The 20,423-nt window shown below is 36.2% G+C and overlaps 1 protein-coding gene across 2 annotated transcripts; it reads left to right on the top strand.

Annotated features, from left to right (window-relative positions):
* The first annotated feature begins 2,742 nt into the window (after positions 1-2,742).
* LOC127798332 (uncharacterized) lies at positions 2,743-20,117 on the top strand. Of its 2 annotated transcripts, XM_052331847.1 has the most exons (8): positions 2,743-3,165; positions 3,895-3,994; positions 7,430-7,495; positions 12,848-12,965; positions 14,137-14,219; positions 15,239-15,300; positions 15,887-15,998; positions 19,648-20,117. In XM_052331847.1, exons 1-7 carry the CDS (start codon positions 2,972-2,974, stop codon positions 15,954-15,956), a joined length of 693 nt encoding a protein of 230 aa, XP_052187807.1. In that variant the 5' UTR covers positions 2,743-2,971; the 3' UTR covers positions 15,957-15,998; positions 19,648-20,117. The 2 variants fall into 2 exon arrangements, with proteins under 2 accessions (XP_052187807.1, XP_052187800.1); XM_052331840.1 differs by lacking the exon at positions 15,887-15,998.
* Positions 20,118-20,423: the final 306 nt, after the last annotated feature.

The following is a 20,423-nucleotide window of genomic DNA, read 5'->3' as shown; positions in this document are numbered from 1 at the left end:
CGCTCGAAAAACGGGGCGTTACAGATCTACTCCTTACACCGACAATCGAATCTTCTCTCCCTCATATTTTTCTTTCTCTTTTTGTTGGGACAACCAACCACTACGACCACCAACCAAGCTTCATGCCTGCCAGATCTAGGCGATCGCCGACTAAGCTTCGTCTCCACCAAATCCGGTCTTTGACCAAACTAGTAAGTGTTGTCCAGAAAAATACCAAAGATACCGGTGAACTGAGTTTTAAAAAATTAATTAATAATTTATAACTCTCTTAAAAATTCTTAAATTTATAATTTTAATACGTGGTGATTGCAGAATGATTAATAACAATAAAATCACACAACTACAAAGAACAATAGAAATTTATAGAGGTTTGGCTCTAAAGAGCCTAATCCTCTATCTCAATACTTAACTTGAGGTTCCATTAAGAAGAATCAACACTAGTTTTTAATTAGAGTTAGAACTAACATACAATCCATTGTCTAAACAATAACCACTAACATACTACTAGAAAATATAATCTCCTCACGTAACAAGTGAGTAAAATAATCTCTTCATACAACAAGTTAGTACAAATAACAAATTTATAATCAGAGTCAATTACAAATAAGTCAGCAACGATTGAAAATTTCATCATTCATCACACTTCCAGTACTTTGAACATTCTCACTATTGTTTGAATACTCTATCAAGTTTGTTCTTTTTTGAGCCACCATACTTATCCTATATATATATATATATTCCAAACACACTAGTCATTAAAGAAATGGTTAATATGAAATTTAAAATTCAAAAATTTGTAGGTTTTCTTAAATAATATGAAAACACGTCTTACATTTTATTCAAAATAAATTTAATTTTGCATAAGAAATTAAAATTTGAAAATTCAAATATAAGTTTTTGAAACATAAATGATTAAAACAATAAAACATATCTAAAAGTAATATTATTTAATTCAAAATAAATTTACTTTTTGCATGAATAAGAGAAAACATGTTTAAAAATAATTGTCCTTTAATTCAAGATCTGAAAATTCAAATATAAGTTTTTGAAATATAAATGATAAAAACAATAAACCATGTCTAAAAATAATTATATTTTAATTCAAAATAAATTTACTTTTTTGTATGAGTAAGAGAAAACATGTCTCAAAATAATTATCCTTTAATTCAAAATAAATTTACTTTATGCATGAGTAAGAAATACATTTATCAATATATGAAAATTTAAACATAAATTTTTGAGATATAAATGATTAAAACAAAAAAAATGTCTAAAGACAATTCACCTTTAATTCAAAATAAATTTAATCTTTTTATCTACTTTTAATTCAAAATAAATTTAGATTTTGCATGAATAAAAAATACACATATATCATAAACAATTTTTTGTTATCATCAAAATCATATTTATTTACCATTGAGCTTGACAATCTCCTCATTTTTGTTATCATCAAAATCATATTTACTTACTCTTGAATTTAACAGTAAGATCGACCAAACCTACACAAAAACATACAAACGTCTTTTTCTTTCTCTTGCCCATATCTATTCCCCGACCCCTAACAGTCGGGGAATGCTGAGGGTCGGGAACCAAGGTTCAGGGGTTTCCCAACGCCCAACAACCTGTGACCATGGCCCTCGATGGGGAACCTTGAGTTTCCCGACCCCAGCCGCCCAACTGTTGGGTTCCTGGATCCAACCATGGTTGGGTCGGGGAACCCAACCTCTCCATAACTGTGGTCAAGGAGCTCAGTTGTGGTGAAGGCCATGGTTGGGTGTGTATGTGTATATATATATGTATATATATGTGGTGACGTGACAGTGCCGAGAAGGATAATAGAAGTGATACGGTGTGACGTGACAGTGCTAATGAGACAAATTTAACACATTTTAATGACTGTTAAGTCAGGAACGAAAAGTGTACAAATTAATTGAGTATAAGGATGAATTGTGAGCACTTTTTAGTACAAGTCCTTAAAATTATTTTTTTGATTAATCCAATGACAAAAAAATGCATTATGCCGTATTTACAATATTTTACATAATATTACTTAAAATACTACGATATATTATAATATTTTACTGAGGTGTCTTGGCTCGGTAAAAATGATGAATAAGGGTAGTAATTATTTGATTACTGAATATCTTAAAATGTTAAAATTAAAATAATTAAATATATAATAAAAATTAAATCGAATTAATTGAATAAATATGAGAATCTAACAAATAAAAAAAATTAAATTAGTCAAAAAATAAAAAATATAATTTTTGACATTTTGATTAATTATTTTATTTTAATTTTTACAAAAATAAAAATTAAACAAAATAAAAAATAACAAAAATTGTTAAATTTGAAATTTGAACCAAATTGACTCTTATCTTAATTTGAATAGAACTATCAATTTTGATTGGTTAGAAAAAAATAACATAATTGTGATGATAAATAACATGTTCATAACTATGATCATAATTATAATTGATAATTTTTTCAATTTGAGACATTAATTGTACTTGATACGATATTGTTAAGGTTTTAACATTATTTGTCGAACGCAATTAGTAAGCTTTCAAAACATACAAAAATTGAAGCGAGTGTACTTGGGAGGGTAAAATTGAAAAAGAAAATAGTAAAGAGGAAAAAGAAAAATTACCGGGGTGCAAATGCAATTAGGTGAAATCAATATTTTATATTATCTATCGGGGTAAGAAGACGGGGCATATATATCCGCGCAAAGGGATTGAAATGAAAAAATCTCAAAATTCCCCATCGAAAGCGCAAGTTGCCTACAAAGCTACCCGAAGATCCTCCCTCCGGTTCCGTACCGATTTTCTCTTCCTACGCGGATTAACTCCCTTGCTCCCTCTCTCTGTCTCTATCTCTCCCTCTGAAGCAGCTCGGTGGAGTGATTGAGGCGTGAAAGATTCGTTGGATTTCGGTTGCTGGATTGTTCGTTCTTCTTCTCGTCTGGTTGATGGCCGCCAGTGCGAACCCTACGGGGAACAATCAGGAGGGCGCAAGCAACGGGACCGGCGTTAACAACGGCAGTTCGGTGCCACACGACAACGCCGCCGCGGGGCCCACGGAGGCGGCGCTCCGTCACAACCCCGGCCTCGCCGTCGACTGGACCGCCGAGGAGCAGTCTATCCTCGAGGATTTGCTCAACAAGTCGGTGATTCTGTAGATGCACATATGTTATGTCTACATGTGTTTCGTTTCTGTTTCTTTGGTGTATTAGCGGGTTCTTGATGGGAATTGGCTGAATCTTGGTTGAGATACAAGTGTTCTCTGTTTCTAGGTTGGGTTTTTGAACATTGCCTGGTTTCAAGGGTGAATCTGAGTTGAATCAGGAGTTTTTTCCGTTTTAGGAATCGGTTCCTGCTTGCCCTTTGTTTCATTTAAGGAACCGTCAGTACTTATCTACGATATGATAGTATGCAATTAAACTCGTATGTCTACGTGTGTACCAGAAGATGCATGTGTTTCAATATTGTTCGAAGCCTGTCAAGCGACCTAAATTATAATGCCGATTATGGTATTCTGTTACTAAAATAATTTTCTCTAAGATAATGCCCTAAGTTTTTCTGGTATATATGTATTTTCTCTTTGTGTACTATTAACTTTGATGGGCTTAATAGATGTCTGTTGGTTAAAAGATTTGCACACTGTAGGCAATGAGTTTTTTTTGGAAGTGATTACTGTAATTTAAGGAGCACCTCATCTATTAAGGAAAAAAAACCACCTTAAATACTATAAGATAAGCAATATGGTTCCATTTTTGTGCTAGTTTCAGCCAATTTTTTTTTTTTAATTACTAGAAATTGTATATCCTTTGCTCTTCTCACGTTGTTCCTTGCTTTTGTTTTTTAATTGCCAACTCAATGCTTCGTTTCACAGGTATGCCTCAGAACGTATTGTTATTCGGTATGCTAAAATTGCAATGCAGTTAAAAGATAAGACGGTTAGGGATGTGGCATTGCGCTGTAGATGGATGAGTGTAAGTCCTGCAGTTTCTATTAGTCTGTTAACTATTATATTTCTGCTTTCACTTATTGCCATTTTTACTTTTTCCTTATTTTGTTCTTGGTTAAATCTGTTATATCTTGTATAGTTTTTCCTAAATTCTGTGAATCTCTGAAGGTGGTTAATAATTCATTATCTGAAAAGGTCTTATTGAGAACATGGACTTAATCATTGATCTACTAGAATATGTTAGTGCTCAATTGGCACAGATTTGTAAGTTCTACGCATGTAATTCTAGTGCGTACAGCATAATAGCGCCTCATTGGTAGGGGGGTTGGCTTATTGTTGTCATTGGTTTGTTATCTTCACTGCTTAGAAGTATTATTGATTGGGCTTAAATAGGTTAAGATTCAGAATCCAATTTATATTTTAATGGTCAAGGGGCAGAGTTGATGTGATATGGACAAATGCATTTACGTGCAGGATTTTATCCTTTGTTGTGTATCAGTTTCCCCCCATCATGATCCTGAGTATATAATAGTAATTGTGGTTTAATACAATTACTACATTGTACTTTAGTGCTGCTGATTCATATTGTACCTTTCAGTTACAACTAAATCTGAAAGATAGCAAGCTTATAAATAGGCCATTAATTGGAGAATGTGGAATTATGATGAGCAATAACAGAATTCAATTCTATCTGTCTTCAATTCTCCAATTCTCTCTCTCGATCATTTCCTCTCTCTCGGTTTTTCCTCTCTGTCTTTCTGTTATTTCTGTTTCTCTCTCTCTTTCAATCACCCTTCCTCTCGATTTCTTCCAATTTCCACTAAAAACCAGGACAAACCTAGATCCCTGTCACCCCCCTCTCGATTATTCATTGGAATATCAAAAAAGAACACTCAGACAATGAATGGTGGCTTGGACCTCAATATTTAGAAAAGACAAAGAGCCTATTTTATTACACTGAAAGCAGTCGCCAAATATTAAACACAGTAACTGGCTGTTTGGCTGTGGAAAACAGCCCCAGTTTTCCAAAAAAATACTCTATGGAAAATGGTAAATTGGGAAGCTTGTTCAAATTCAAAAATTTTCTAAATAGAAAATGGAAATTTGGAAAATGCGGTTCTCCAAAATTAATCTGACCTTGGAAAAATCAACTCCTAAAATGAGTTTTCCAAGTTTTCCTTACTAATTTGGAGATTTGGAAAATGTGGTTCTCCACAAAATATTCCCAAAATCATCTCTACCTTCTTCTCTAACACAGGTTACATAGAAGAAAAACCTCTTGCTCTCTTTTTTGAACATATCCAATTCTCTCAATTGGAAATATTTTTCTGTACTTCTAACATTTGAACATGTCTTTTCAAATTTTCTGTGGAAAATGAAAACTAGAGATTTTATAGAAAATTGGAGATAGAAAACTGGAAGACATTTTCCACAACTAAACAGGCACTGAGTTTTCCTAAATCTGGAACTGTTTTATCTTTATTTCTTCTTCTCCTTCTTCTTTTCTTTTTTCAAAATTCCTGGCTGCACAATTAAGATGGTTTGTTGGTTGGTGAAGAAGACCAATAGAAGCTTCCATTAGAGGAATGGATGAAATGGAACAAGTCTTTATTCTTTAGCAAAAGAGGTTGGCAAGGACCAAGACTGGATTATAGAGGATATGACCATGGGTAGAAATGATCAGGGAGCTAGAAGTCACTTAGCCAACCCCACCTTGTGGGATTAAAACTGGATATGTTATTTAAAATTCCTTGGTTGACCCTAATTATATACCCACGTGACATTTGTGCTTATTGGGATTCTATTTCTGGTCATGCCTGTTCATTGGAAGTGGCCATGGGCCCTCTATTTGAACTGAACTACTGTTTAGCAGTTCCACATTTTCCCATGGTTTGGATACATTTAAAACCAATTGTGGGTAAAGACATTCAAGATGTTTCATATTTTTTAACATTATCCATTAATAAATTTATTAATAACCGCTCATATAAAATTTTCACTTTATTCTTGAATTGTTTTCTTCTTTTGCTCATTTTTTGGATGAGTTTTTTAAGTTCATTTTGTTTCCTTTTATTCTTTGTGTACATGGTTCACTCCTGGATCTGTAAAGAATCCATTATTTTTGTTAATGCATTTGTTACTAATCTCTTCTCAATCACTACTATCAATTGTTTGAAATTGCTTGGAACTCCTATGTGGTAATGACTCTGCTTCCTTGTGGATGGATAAGCATGGAAACTAATATGTCATCATAAAACAACTTGTGGTGTAGATCATTCCTAATTTATGAAAAGGTGTAGGTTGGTAAGCTGCTTCCCATGATTTTGAGTATTTCAGTGAGTGTCAGTAAGTTGATTCCTGCAATTGTTGGCTTCTCAGTGGGGAGATCTTATGGAAACACCAATGCACAGTAAATTGTATCCATCCTCTTGTAATCTTGTTAATTATTCTGGGCTACATGTAAGCCAGCAAAACCTTGAGACTGACCTGATAAGTTCGCATGATATAAATTCCGCTAGGCTCACCTGTTTGGCTGAGGTTAGGTGGTCCTAATCTCATTTGATTTAGTCTGGGTTGACCCAGCCTCATACTATAACTTGCTGATGCTTTCTTGTTCCTTGAAGAAACATGGAAGCCTGCAGAGTAGCAAAAGGCTTCTCTCTTCTTTTCTTGTGAGCCATATGCTACTTTGCTTATCTTCTTGGGTCTGGCTTTACTAGAGCTTCTTGATTATCTATTTACCTTTGTCGTAAAAATTGATTTGGGTTTTGGTTTCTATTTACAAAAGAGGGGGGTGGGGGGTGGGTGTGGAAGTTACAACCAATAATAGCTTATGATTGGATAAGATGATGCAGCCCTGACATGTCCTGCAGTTCATCAGTATGTTTCACGTTAGGCTGTTTCAGCATTGAATGCAATTCATAATGGCATATTTTTTGCTAGAAAAGTGTGCTCCTTGTGATGTTGGCCTGAACTTGGCTTTAAACAAGCTTCTTCTTTGTGGGCTTAGTTTGAGCTCACCTGTTGTTGGTTCAGGGTGGCATGATGTAAAGTTATCATTCATTATCAGAGTACCTTTTGTGAAAGGTTTTTACAGGGAGCTCTTGGCAGTGCTATAAATAGCTGTAGATTAATATAAGTGGTTTATTTGATCTACAAATTTGAACAATTTTGGCTTTTGTGTGTTGTTCGAGCTTTTCATTGTCTAGAAATCCTTAAAAAAGCATTATGGAGGCTCCAAAACTGATAATGGGGATCTGGTTGCTTAATTGTTGACTATGTTAGAAGACTAGATAAAAGATGAAACTATAGTAAGTTTGAAATTCCACCTGCGAAAACAGGCTCAGTTTAGGTTTATGATCAGGGAAAAATTGAAGTTTGGCATGGGTTCTTTATTTGATTATGTTGTTGTTTTTCTTAACAATTGTCTTAACCTGATTGATTGCTTTTGTTTTTCCAGAAAAAAGAAAATGGTAAGAGAAGGAAGGAGGATCATAGTTCTGCGAGGAAAAACAAGGACAAAAAGGTGCGCTCCATTAAGACTGTAATCTGTCTTCTTTGATCTATTATATATTGTCATGACCCAATGACACAGTAGTAATTAGATAATAAATGAATTTCTTTTAGTTGTATTTTAGTAGCCTTCAACTGTATTGATTTGAATAATTGGCAGCCCTATTGGTGCCAAACCTAGCAACCAGATCAGTACATAAGGCTGATCCAATCTGATTCAAGATATAATGTTATGTTGTTGTCTTGAGTATAGGATAAAGTCAGCCATAGTAGATCAGTGAAGGCAGTGTTCATAAGTGACTATTGAAGATTTAGATAGGAAATTGTATCCCATGTGAAATTAGTGAAAGTTATGGGGTTAAACTGTAAATATCTAAAGTCTTCATTGGGATGCCCGCCTTATTCTATAAATAGAGGGAAAGGGGTAGCTGAGAGAGAGGGATTTTCTCATTCTATTGTATCGTGTGGATATTCATTCCGAGAGAAAGGCTAGTGAGCAAGATAACTTTGTAATCTTGGAGAATGAGTGTTGGATGTACTCGGGAATAGGAGAAATTGCTCAAGTTGTTGTACTTATCATTCATGGTAATAAAGAAGGCTATTCTTGGTGGATGTTTGAAGGTTGGATGTAGGGTTGCAATTTCTGCAATATGAACCAAGATATATCGCTTGTCTCTTCTTGTGGTTTGATTGTTTCATTTATGTTTTCATTCCTTTAAATTCCGTTCTTTAAATTTTCGTCTTATTTCTATTGTTTGGTTTTGATTTCGGGTGAGGAGTGTTGAGAGAATTGGCAAATAAACTATTGTTTGAGTTATCAAAAGAGCTCCTAATCATAACAACGACAATATTATTGAATGAAAATCTGATTTCAAACTCTCTCAATTTCCCTCTCTCCCTCGGTTCCCTAATTTCTCTCTCTCTCTATTTATGTTCTTCCCTATTTTCCTTCCATTTCTTCCCCGAAATTCCTTATAATTATCTCTTAAACCCTAGGTTGAACCCTAGGTACGTGACAATTTGGAATCAGAGCGAGACGATTCTCGGTGACAAATTTTGTAAATTCTTGCGCTAAGAATCAAACGAATTCAATCACAACTAATTTCCAATTGTGAATTTCAACGACTCCTGGAGTAGTGTCAAAGGCGACTTTGAAGGCGAACTTTAGAAACGGTTTCAGGTTAGAGCTGTTGTAATTCAATTGGCTAACGATTAGAGTGCGACTTTCAAAGCCAGAATCAATCCGAGTTAGGCTCTTGAAGGTAGAACAAGCCAATGATTATTGGCGCAATCTGAGTAATAGAGTTGATCAAAGAAGGCAAAGGACCTAACGATCACCTCGCGTTCCAATTTGAAGGCGACATGGAGCGAGTGATTATCAGAGCCGGTCGAGTCGCAGGAGGCAATTCAAGAAGTTGAGCTAAGGGTGACTCTCAGGCTACCGATTTCTCAAATCCGACTGTGATAGAGGAGGTGACAGGTTGAATCTCAGTTGTGTTGTATGAATTTCGAAGGCGAAGCAGGAGGATTGGCTCTCGGCTTGTGAAATCTAATAAGTGTTGTTTGACTTTTGGAGGCAAGTAGGCCAGGCATTTTCGACGGTAATTCCGGTGAGTATCGGAATTGTTGCAGCAGGCGAAATAGGAGGTGATTTCAGCTGCATTTTTCGACACTCCTTTGCTATTGTGGATTTTGATAATTTGGTTCAGAATTGAAAGGCAATGCCGAGGCAATAGATTCAACGAAGTGAGCTCTCAAAACTGGAGGATTGTTGATTTGCTGCATCCGCAATCAGTGGCGAACAACTGCAGTGAATAGAGAAGAAAAATCAGAGCAAGTTCATGCCGGCGATCTTTGAAGCGATCAGACACTGTGGCTGATGGTACTCGAATGAAACAGATGGAGATATTGTTGCAACAAGTGTCAGCAACGGAGGCGGAAATATAGAACTGAGTGGGATCCATGGAAGAGAAGATTGAATCGGTGGTAGATCGGAAGTTGGAGGTAGTTGCAGAGAGATTATGTGGGGATATGCACGATTACATATGGGAGAAGATGCGGGAGCAAGGCAATCTGCTGCGTGATCAATTGTAGCAATTCATGCTTATGTTTTCCAACCAAAATTAGGTAAGAATTTCTCCTGATTTCCCTCATAAAGATTGGTTGGAATCAATACTACTTGGAATTGGAACCAATAACCAAAATGTGGGATCCTCAAAATTTGAGGTGGATTTGGCTACAGTGGAAGAAAATGTAGTGGAAAGGAGATAGGAGACTCAAACTTTTCCACATCAATCCAGCTTTTCAATATCGAAAATGGAATTACTGGTATTCAAGGGACAAAAATCTCGATGGTGGATAAGGCAATGTGCGAAATTATTTAGTATCCACTAGGTAGCTAAGAACCAGAGAGTGGCCTTGGCATTGACCTATCTCAATGATGTTGGTGATGTGTGGTTCCAAGGATGGTCTAGGGTTAGGGATATGTATAATTGGGATGATTTTACCAAAGTGTTGTGTGGAAGGTTTGGTGAATGAGGCATGATGGACATAGTGGAGGAATTTAACAGATTGAGACAGGAGGGATCAGTACATGAATATCAGCTGGAATTTGAAGAATTGAAATCCCTTATGTTGAGCCGGAATCCTTATTTGATAGGGGAGTATTTTGTATCAAGCTTTGTAAGTGGATTGAGCGACGAGCTTCGGTCAACAGTGAAGATGTTGAAGCCTATGACGGTTTAGGAAGCAGCTGAGGGTGCTTCACTGCAAGAGCTGTCGGTGGAAGCCCTTATGACAAAACATCAGCTCCTAACTGAAATTCATCCTGCAAACAGTTCGCACTGGGAAGGAAATCCAAGTCATAGGGGTTTATGCTAACCCTAATTCAGCCAAGTCTCTTTTGATGGAACAAAGGAGATAGGCAGGGCTGTGCTACCAGTGTGGAGAACAGTTTAGAGGTCACAGGTGCAAGAAACAGTTACTATATATGGAAGGATTGGAGGATGGAAAAGAAGAAGAAGAGCAAGTCAGTATTGGGTGAAGAGATGGGTCCAATTGCAGCGGGTTTTTGGGGACAAAAACTTTCTCTAAGGGGGGAAATTGTCATGACCCAAGGACATAGTAGTAATTAGATAATAAATGAATTTCTTTTAGTGTATTATAGTAGCCTTCAGCTATATTGATTTGAATAATTGGCAGCCTTATTGGCGCCAAACCTAGCAACTGGATCAGTATACAAGGCTGATCCAATCTGATTCAAAATACAACAATATTATTGAATGAAAATATGATTTCAAACTCTCTCTCAATTTCCCTCTCTTCCTCAGTTCTCCCTAATCTCTCTCTCACTGTTTCTGTTCTTCCCTAAATTCCCTCCCACTTCTTCCGATCTATTTCCAATCTATCTTCCCCAAATTCCTTCCAATTATCTCTTAAACCCTAGGTGCATGACATATATATGTCTAGGCTATGCATGCTTCTTTCTGCTGTTGTGCATTGTGGTTGCCTTACCTCTAGATCTATATTATTTGTAATTAATTATTGAAATTTGTAGAGAATACTCCAGTTGGTTCTGTAAATATGTACATGTGGACACATGTGTTCCTTATGCAGAGGTAATCATTGGCAGGGGACGTGACCTCTTAAATATACTATGTTGGAAATCAATTATTCAGAAAGTTTTTTTTTTCTCCCTAATAAAAAACCACTTTATAATTAGTTTTCAAAGTTGATAGTCAGGTTTCTTTGATATTGTTTATTTATTTTTATCATTTTCTCTTTGGAATGTTGGCTCTTAATCAGGTTCTACAGAAAATTTCATGTCTCACTGCTCTACTTTGATCTGGAGGAGTGGTTTCTGTTTGATTTGTGAGGTGACATGGTCATTGAGTATATAGAAATTTTCTACTCTTAACTGCTGGAGAAAATTACATCTTTGTTATTTGGTTCTTATTCAGTCATTCAGTGTAGTGGTGTCGATTCTGGCCTGTCTATTCTGTTTCTCCAGGGTTGACTTCTATGCTTTAATTATTAGTAGGAAGTTCTTTCACAGGTTTGGCATGACAGAGGACCTTTTTTTTTTTTCACTGGGGGGGGGGGGGGGCGCTATGTGAGGGACTTATATGAGATTATTGTGCAAGAACGTGTCTTTATATATGGAGTACTTAGAATTCTTTCTTCACTTTTTCTGTAATCTCCCTAGTTATAGTTCTTCCGATTGGGGTTTGTCTTTGTCACGATCTATTGTGCAAATCCAGCATGATTGGATCACAGGAAGTATCTGAATTGCAATCCCATGGGGGCTACAATCTTTGTTTCACCGGGTGTAACCATGATTCTTCCCTTGTTGGGTTTTATGCTCCGTAACTCTTCCTCAGCCAGTTTTTTGGAATTTTTTACTGGTTGAAATGTTAATGTTCTTGTTTTGTACTTGTATCTATGATTAAAATACACAAGGTGGTAACATGAAGTCAAATCAGTAAGGTCTCTAGAATATTATCAGTTCTCCCTTGTTGAAGAAAGCAAGTGGTAGCAGCCACTAGACCTTAAAAGCCAGTCAGTCTTTTGCTGGGAGCCTCCTGAACATGTGCTTAGGGACTTCATAAACAATGTCAATTTTGGTACAGTATATAAATGATTTTGTTATTTTCAGTTTTTGTTTTCATAATCCTAAAAGCCATGTTATATCGAACAGTTGGTTTTTAATTATTGGAGATTATTTTTGAAATTTCACTCCTACATGCTTTGAATGTGATAATGTTACTGTTGCTCTTCAATTAACTATATGAAAAGATGGGGGGAATGAGTGTCCAATTCTGCAATGGCTGTTACCTGACTCAAGAGTTGGATTTTGTTCCTTTTGTTTGCAGAGTGTGCATGGCATATCTGTGGTTGTCAGTAGTTATTTGTCTGTCCTTGTAGGACACACATGATCCATTGAGGATTGACTACTATTTTTGTTAAATTTGGACACCCAATACAGTAGAGCAATTTCCTGGGAGGTGCTCTCACTACTGACCTTGTGCAGTTAGCCATTTTATTGTCAAGTGATATAGGCGTGTGCCAATTTTGGCATAATAAAATTAAAACAAACTTGATAAAAAGTTGTCATGTATTCAATTATTCAAAAGTCTAGCCAAATGTATTAAGTTTATCAATTTTAGGGTTCTACACACTGCGTTTTGTGCTATTTGTCTGTATTTGGGTGCACATGATGTAGTCTGCTTGCTTTCTTACATATTTGCCAATTCCCAGGCTTCTCTGTGTGTGTGTTAATAATTAATTGCTTGCTTCTACATGGAAGAATGTTCATTCTACATATAAACTCCTGAGAGCTCTTTTTAATTCTGACTATTATTTTCAGGAAAAAATTACGGATCCAATGTCAAAGTCAGCTTCTCATGCTGCAAATCGGTCAAATGGTCCTCCATATGCCCAATCTATGATGTCTATGGATACAGATGATGGAATTCCCTACACAGGTTAGTTGCAGTCTTATCTAATTAGGTATACAAGTCTAGAGGCGAGCAATTATGAAGCATTATGTTCGTAATGCATATGTACATCTTCATATCTATTTAATCATTTCTTAAAGATTGAAAATTTCTGCATGAACTCGTAACTGTGATCCAAATGATGGCCTTGGAATAAAATTACTGTTAAATATAAAGCTTCACATGCATGAAATATGATGTTTGGAGACAAAAAATATAGATTCTCCAGTGTACCTTCTACTCCTGAAATGTGAAAAAAGTAAGCAAGCAACTTTTAACTGAAGTGTAGGGTTGTTCTGATGGTAATGAATTTGTAAGTGGAGAGAAACAATGAGGTGAGAATTAAGTGAGGAAAGTCATGTCAGGATGCTGTTTTAGAAGTGTTCTCACAATAACGGTGCTGATGGACTTATGGAACTGCTTGCTTATTGCCCTGTAGACTACCTTTTGAAGAATTATAATTTGCTTAAGAAAAATGCATGAAAAGACTGGCATCTGCCTTGAACATGCACAAACTGCCTTCAATAAATCACGCTGCTCTTCATTCAACCATTTGTAGCTCTCCCTATTCATATGCTATAATGAAGTGATGTGAGCACACTACCAGCACGACCCTTTCTTTTGCTGCTGAAAAGGCTACTTTGCTGCATATTCAATTGTTTAGACCTGCAGGGAGTGGTAAAAGACAAAACCTAGTCCTGTTCAAAAATGTTCCACCTATGACATTTGGCAGAGTTTTGTAGGCTACGGTCATGGACTGACCCAACTTATTCTCGGTGATCTTGGTGAAGGCAACAAATGAACTAGAATCTAGCACCAGAATTCCACTTGTGGACATTTTTCTTAATGCAGATGCCACATCAATGGACCTGGTGGTTCAAACATGAAACTGAATTTCTGGAATTGATGACTGTTGATGTTATATAGTATTGGTTCCTGTTGATATTATAGTATTTGTGGGTTTGTCAAGCTTTTCTGTTTTTACTTCTGCATGCTAGTACTCTTTGACTAACAACTTTTGTGGTTGCTTGCAACCGATCCATCTTCCTTTTGCCCTCTCCACTAAATGTTTCACTTGTTTGGTTATGACCATTAGCATGGAATTGGTCAATTATAGTCCTTGCTTGAGTTATAAAGTATGTTGCAATGTGGTGTGCAGCCATTGGTGGTATGACTGGACAGCTTCTTGAGCAAAATGCCCAGGCCTTGGATCAAATATCTGCAAATTTGGTGGCTTTCAAGGTGACGTAAACATTTATTTTCTTGAGCAATGTATAAAACTACTAATAAATGTATTAATTAATTCTGGATTCATAAAACACACTATTCTTGAAATAAGTTATGATTTCATGGTTCTGATAATCACATGAGTATGAGCTGTCACTTGAAGATCTTATTCTTAATTGCTGGAAATTTATTTTACATTAATTAACCATTAACCATATGACAAGGATATTTGATTTTGTATACACAAGCATAGGGAAATTTAAACTTAACACACTGTTGAATTTCATATAAAGTAGTTCAATATTTAGCTATATATTGCACTGGCTAAATGTGTTTCATGTTGGACCAAACAATAACTAATGTGTAACTTTGATAACTTCAAATCAATACTTTCATATTTGTAGTTAGAGAATATTGTTCACACAGGATTTGGATGTATCTCGTTGTTTTACATGGATAAGTACATTACAATACCAAGTAATGTGAATCATCCAAGCAAGATTCAGTTCCCATGACAATCCCTTGATGATTTTTGATACCATAATGATGTTAAGCTCATATTCCAGAATTTACTTGCCATTGATGCTCAAATTTTAAAATAACTTTGTTCTGAGTACCAAAAATATGACCGGATGGATAGACTATTATTCTAGACTTGAATGCCTATGGGTACATGTTATCCTAACTTGGTCTGAGGGGTAAGTGTTAGTATGGCAAAAAAAACTGGGGTAAGTGTTTGTATGGCAAAAAAAACAATCTCAAGCCTTAATCCAAGTAGGTGGGGTCGGATAAAGTGTTCAATGTGGCAATAAGATCTATTTACTGCTGATGTCCAAAATCATGATCGATTACTGCTTTTATTTTAGACATGAATACAAACTGATACATGTTACTGTAGTGTACTGTGTTATTTCTTAATCATTGGAATTTGTTAGAATGACCATTGCTCCTATTAAATTGATTTGCAGCATCAGACACAAAAGATTTATGTGGGTACCATATTGATGATGTATGCATCCTCTTGTGTTTTGCAGATACATGATAATATCAATCTGTTTTGCCAAGCTCGAAACAACATCCTCTCAATCTTGAATGAGTATGTCTGATGCTCTATGTGGTTTATGGTTGTTGTGCTATCTATCCTCACCGTTATGTTACATAGCAATAGTTCCTGGCTCATGATCCACTTGCTTATACCATATGCTTTTCGTGTTCAAATTTTAGCTTCAAACTTTTTTGGGTTTTTAGTTCTATTTTTTTTCACCATTATTCTACATGTAGAGGCTCCTACATCTATTATATACATTTCATCTTTAATGTTAGTTTCACTTATCAAAAACGAAGTATTCAAATATTAGCTTCAAACATATTAGGGCCATCTAGTAAGTTCAACTATTTTTATTCACCATCATCATCAATTTTATGGCTCCTGGTTTTCCAGTTGCACAGACATTTCTTTTTCTGTTTTTGAAGTTCTATGTCTCTTGATGACCATCCAAAAGTTGATAGTGTGTTATTATTAGTGATAGAAATGCCCAACATTGGACTTGTGTCTAAAAATCAACGTGAAAAGTGAATAATGAGGTTGCAGAAAGGAAATGACTCCCTCGATAAAGCAAGGGGGTATGAAACAAGCACACCATATGGGGAAGAAAGTCAGGTGGTGTTGGCCCTTTTTGTAGGTACATGTGTCAGGCTTTCATTGTGGCATTTGCTCAAATCACCAAGACATTACCAGTCCTCTTTGGCTGAGTCTCCCAATACAGCAGGACCTTGAGGTGACGTCGTGTTAAGGTACCACATGGGCTAAATTCCTCATGATGTAGGATAGAAAAGTGGATTTTAAGATATTAGAAATGTCATGTTTCCATGTTGTATGTTGTTGGTTTCACAATATCAACTATATAACTAACGGAGCCCTACCATATATCAATTATCTTCATTCACCACCATCTAATCAAATTTTCAATATAAAGATGGTGTTGGGACTTTTCCATATACTTCCAACATCCCCATTACACATGCTCCATGTTCTTTACATTCTAAAGTAGGTGGTACATCATGAATGAAATCTTTTAAACCACCAATGAGCATGTTATAAAGTTGGTGTGAGTAGCAATAGTTAATATGCACATGAGAAATACTTCATATATACTCATCCAAGGGGAATTGCCTCCTTCATAACTTATGCGTTCTCTTTTGGGCTTAAATTATGTTGCTCGCAATTATCTAGGTGTAAGAGACTGATCAAGATGTTAGAAATTGGGAACACTGGCAGCCTTTAAATCACCCAAGAAACCACTCAAAACACCTCACAGCTCACCCGGCCAACATACCACAACACAACCATATACTAAAGAATAGAAATTTAATGCAAGAACAGAATAGGAAATGAAAACATCAAACCACACAAGGAGACAAAGATTATCCTGGTTCAGGCCGACTTGAATCAGCCCTACATCCAGCCTTCAAACCCGAGCACGGCCTCTTTATTTGATAGATGATCAGTACAACAACTCCCCTCTTTCTCTCTCTTACGATACAAGCCTCTCCCAAGAATGTACGAAGATTACTTACACACACATATAGCCTTCCACTCTCAAAGCTCTCATGAAAAACAGAAAGAGAACATGCGGCCCTCTAACCCCTAGCCCTCACTGCCCTATACAACAGTGAAATTTCCTAGGCACATAATTGATATTTACAGTTTGACCCCCAAACTTTGAACTAATTACACTTGAGGCCCAACGCCTATCAACTAACCATTAACCGCATATAAACAACTGCACAAAATCCTATCACTAACTTGAGACAATCTTCAACACAAGAGAAAGATAAGTTTGATACCAATTGATGCAAAACCAAGAACAAGCTTGCTTGCACTTAGGTGAATTTGGAGCAACTGATTTAACTCCAAAAGAGAACTTAAAAAGTTATGGAGGCGGCAATTGTGAAAGTGCAGAATCTTGTGAATAGCCCTTCTTGTAAAATAAAACTCCATTTGGGCAAGTATATGAGGTATCCTCATGTGCATATTCTCTCTCACATATGAACTATTATTGGCACGCACACTAGCTTTATGACGTGCACACTAGCTTTATGACGTGTTTATTGGTGTTTTCAAAAAATTCATTCTTGGTGAGATACTACCTTCTTTAGAATGCAACAAAGATTAAGCATTTGTAAAAGGGATGTTGGAAGTATGGCCAAAGAGAGAAAGTAAACGATAGTAATTCATAAAATCTACTGCTCTGCCCTACATCCCCTCATCTGTGCTTCTTGAAGGGACACATAAATATAGCATACCTAAATGTAGCAACCTCTAGAACTCCTTTGCGACTCCAACATGTTGGGCCATGCTCCAAAGCACCCTGTCTCCCTGGCTTGTAAGGCATCCTATGCGGTGTTACGTATTCTGTGCCTCATCTGCAAAGTGCCTTCTTGGGCCCCATTTGGGATTGAGGTGAGGTTGGGTAAGTCAGGTGGATTTGATTATATAAAATTAAAAATGTTTGGTAAATTGATATAGCTGAGTAGAGTTTCAATGATTTGTTCGGTAAAATACTTTAACTCACCTAACACACAAAAATACTTGAGTTGAGTTTGAGCCCCAGACGCACCTAACGGAAGTTGGGTTGAAAAGCTTTCGAGTTTACCAAAAACCCTGTTTATTGCATTTGGCATTGAACTCACCTCAATGCGGGTGTAAACTCAATGCCATGTGGGACCTTACTCATCTCCAATATAAGTTATCTACAAGAATGCACCTTGATGGAAATTGAAGCTCTGGGATAATATGGCTTGCGGCTAGAGTAGATGGTTCATCAAGGAGCTTCACCTCGCCACCAATGGACTTGCATTAATCTTTGAGATTTATCATGTCTAGACTTGAAAACAAGATAATGATGCATGATTCTCTCTATGCTCCTTCACTACCTAAGAATCCAATGGTATATGATCTCATCTTTAAACATTAGTTTCATTCATCAAATATGAAGTATTCAAATATTAGCTTCAAACATTATGGGGCAATCCAGTAAGTTCGACTATTTCTATTCACCACAACCATCAATTTTGTGGGTCATGGTTTTCCAGTTCCAAAGACATTTCTTTTTCTGTTTTTGAAGTTTTATACACAACTCTTGATGACCGTCCGAAAGTTATGTGTGTGAATGTTTTTATTAGAGAAAGAAATGTTCAACACTGGATTTGGTTCTAAAAATCAATACAAAAAGTGAAAATATTCTTTAGATTGGATAATGAATGAGGTTGGAAAAAGGAAAGGACCCCCTTGAATAAAGCAAGTGGGGCATGAAACACGCACACCATATGGGGAAAAAAGTCAGATGGTGTGTGACCTTTTGGAGAAGAATAATTGTAATCATTATCCATCCTCAAGGTTAAAAAAATATGAGACATTTTTTCAGCTAGTTATCCCCTAAAATTTCACTGCTCCAGCCTGTTAAAACGTTCACCTATTTTTTCCTGTAATCTTATGTATCCATCTTTATAATTTTTGCATCTATGTTTGGTCCTGATTTGAAAAATTAAGAATAGGATTCTAGATTTGTATTGGAAATGATTGCTTTTTGAGGGATTTCTGATGTAGGAGTCAACAAGAACAACAATAAAAAACATATTAAGCCTCAATCCCACTAGGCAGGGATAGTTACGCGAATTCTAGCTTGCCAATCTAGATTTGAACTTGAAGAACACTATTTGGTATGTAGCTTGCCAATCTGAAATGATCGCTAGGAATCGACAAGGAACTTAAATATTGAAGAACACTATTTGGCATGTGAAATCTAAGACCACAAAAATAAGTGACACTGTGTTGTTATGCAGCAGTCAACTTGAGTTACTTGGCTTGCTTGCTTGCATTAATGTGCATGAACATGTTATATGATCAAAAATTGATTGATTACTTTGAGAAGAGATGCACACTGAAGCATTTCTTCATCTTTAGGTTTGGGTAAAGGGCTTCTTCTCCTTAATGTGAAGCATTTCTTCATCTTTAGGTTTGGGTAAAGGGCTTCTTCTGCTTAATGTAGGATGTTCTTCCTTGGACTTGTCTGAGATTTACTATTGGAGCCTATACAGCCTTTTTCCCTTTCAATTCCTTTTATGGAATCCATTTTGAGGTGTTCTTTTCAGCAGTGATTTACTATTGGAGCCTATACTGCATTCTGTAGCAGCTACCTTGGAAGGACAAACATGATGTTGAAGGGGGAGGCCATTATGCTGATTGCTCCTTTTTCTTTTTTTTTTTTTTTTGTGGTGGTTGGGTGGGGGTGGGGGGGGGGGGGGGTGTGTTAAATCTAGTCTTCTTGAAACATGGTCACGTGTTATTATTGCCTGACATGCATATGAGATGTGTACATTGCGATCTCATTAAGGCAGAGTTATAGATTGCTTGCTAATATTTAATTACAATATGGTGCAGTTTGAATGACATGCCGGAGATAATGAGGCAGATGCCACCGCTGCCAGTGAAACTGAACGAAGAGCTTGCCAATTCCATCCTTCCTCGGTCAGCTTTGCCCAAGAACTCGTGATCCAGTTGACTCTTAGTTATGCCTGCAACCCCAGGCAGCAGCGAGCTTTGTTATAATCTGTGAAGGCAGAATGAACTAGTTAATTAGATGCAGCAGATTGTGTTTTTAGTGTGGAATGGAGAAGTCCTAGTTGCAACCCTTTGTTTTGGTGCTCCATTCTCTTGTCTTGTTTCTTTACATCTTTTTCCTTTGATTGGTTTTTAGGAAGTAGATCGCTTAGCATGTGAATGCTGTTTAGGCATTATTATTGGGCTCTGTAAATAATCTAATGGAAAAAAAAGAAAAGAAAAAAAAGTTGATCTTAGGTTTGTCTTTGGTTCAAATGAACAAATGCAATAAAAATAATTGTATTCAAGCAGTTCCTGCATTTGTAGAGAGAACATTTTGTTGAGGTTTTCTTATTCAAATATTTCGCATATTTTGATGCCATTTGGTGGTTGGGCATCGAATGGGCTTCAGAACTCGGGTTTTAGGCCCTGTTTGTTTTAATATAAAACATTTTATATTAAATAGTTTTTCTTGGGTCTTTGGCATGTATTTAAAAAAAAAAAATTAAAAGTGTTCTAAAATGCTAGTTTTGTTGTACAGAATGTGCGTGCGTGTATATATGTTTTATATATTACTTGAAAATGTAATTAATACGTGCGAAAAATTAAATTAGGTT

This window comes from Diospyros lotus, chromosome 1 (assembly GCF_014633365.1).
Source record: "Diospyros lotus cultivar Yz01 chromosome 1, ASM1463336v1, whole genome shotgun sequence".
Classification (NCBI taxonomy): domain Eukaryota; kingdom Viridiplantae; phylum Streptophyta; class Magnoliopsida; order Ericales; family Ebenaceae; genus Diospyros; species Diospyros lotus.
Note: the sequence above shows the minus strand (reverse complement) of the source record. Positions and strands in the feature narration are given on the sequence as shown.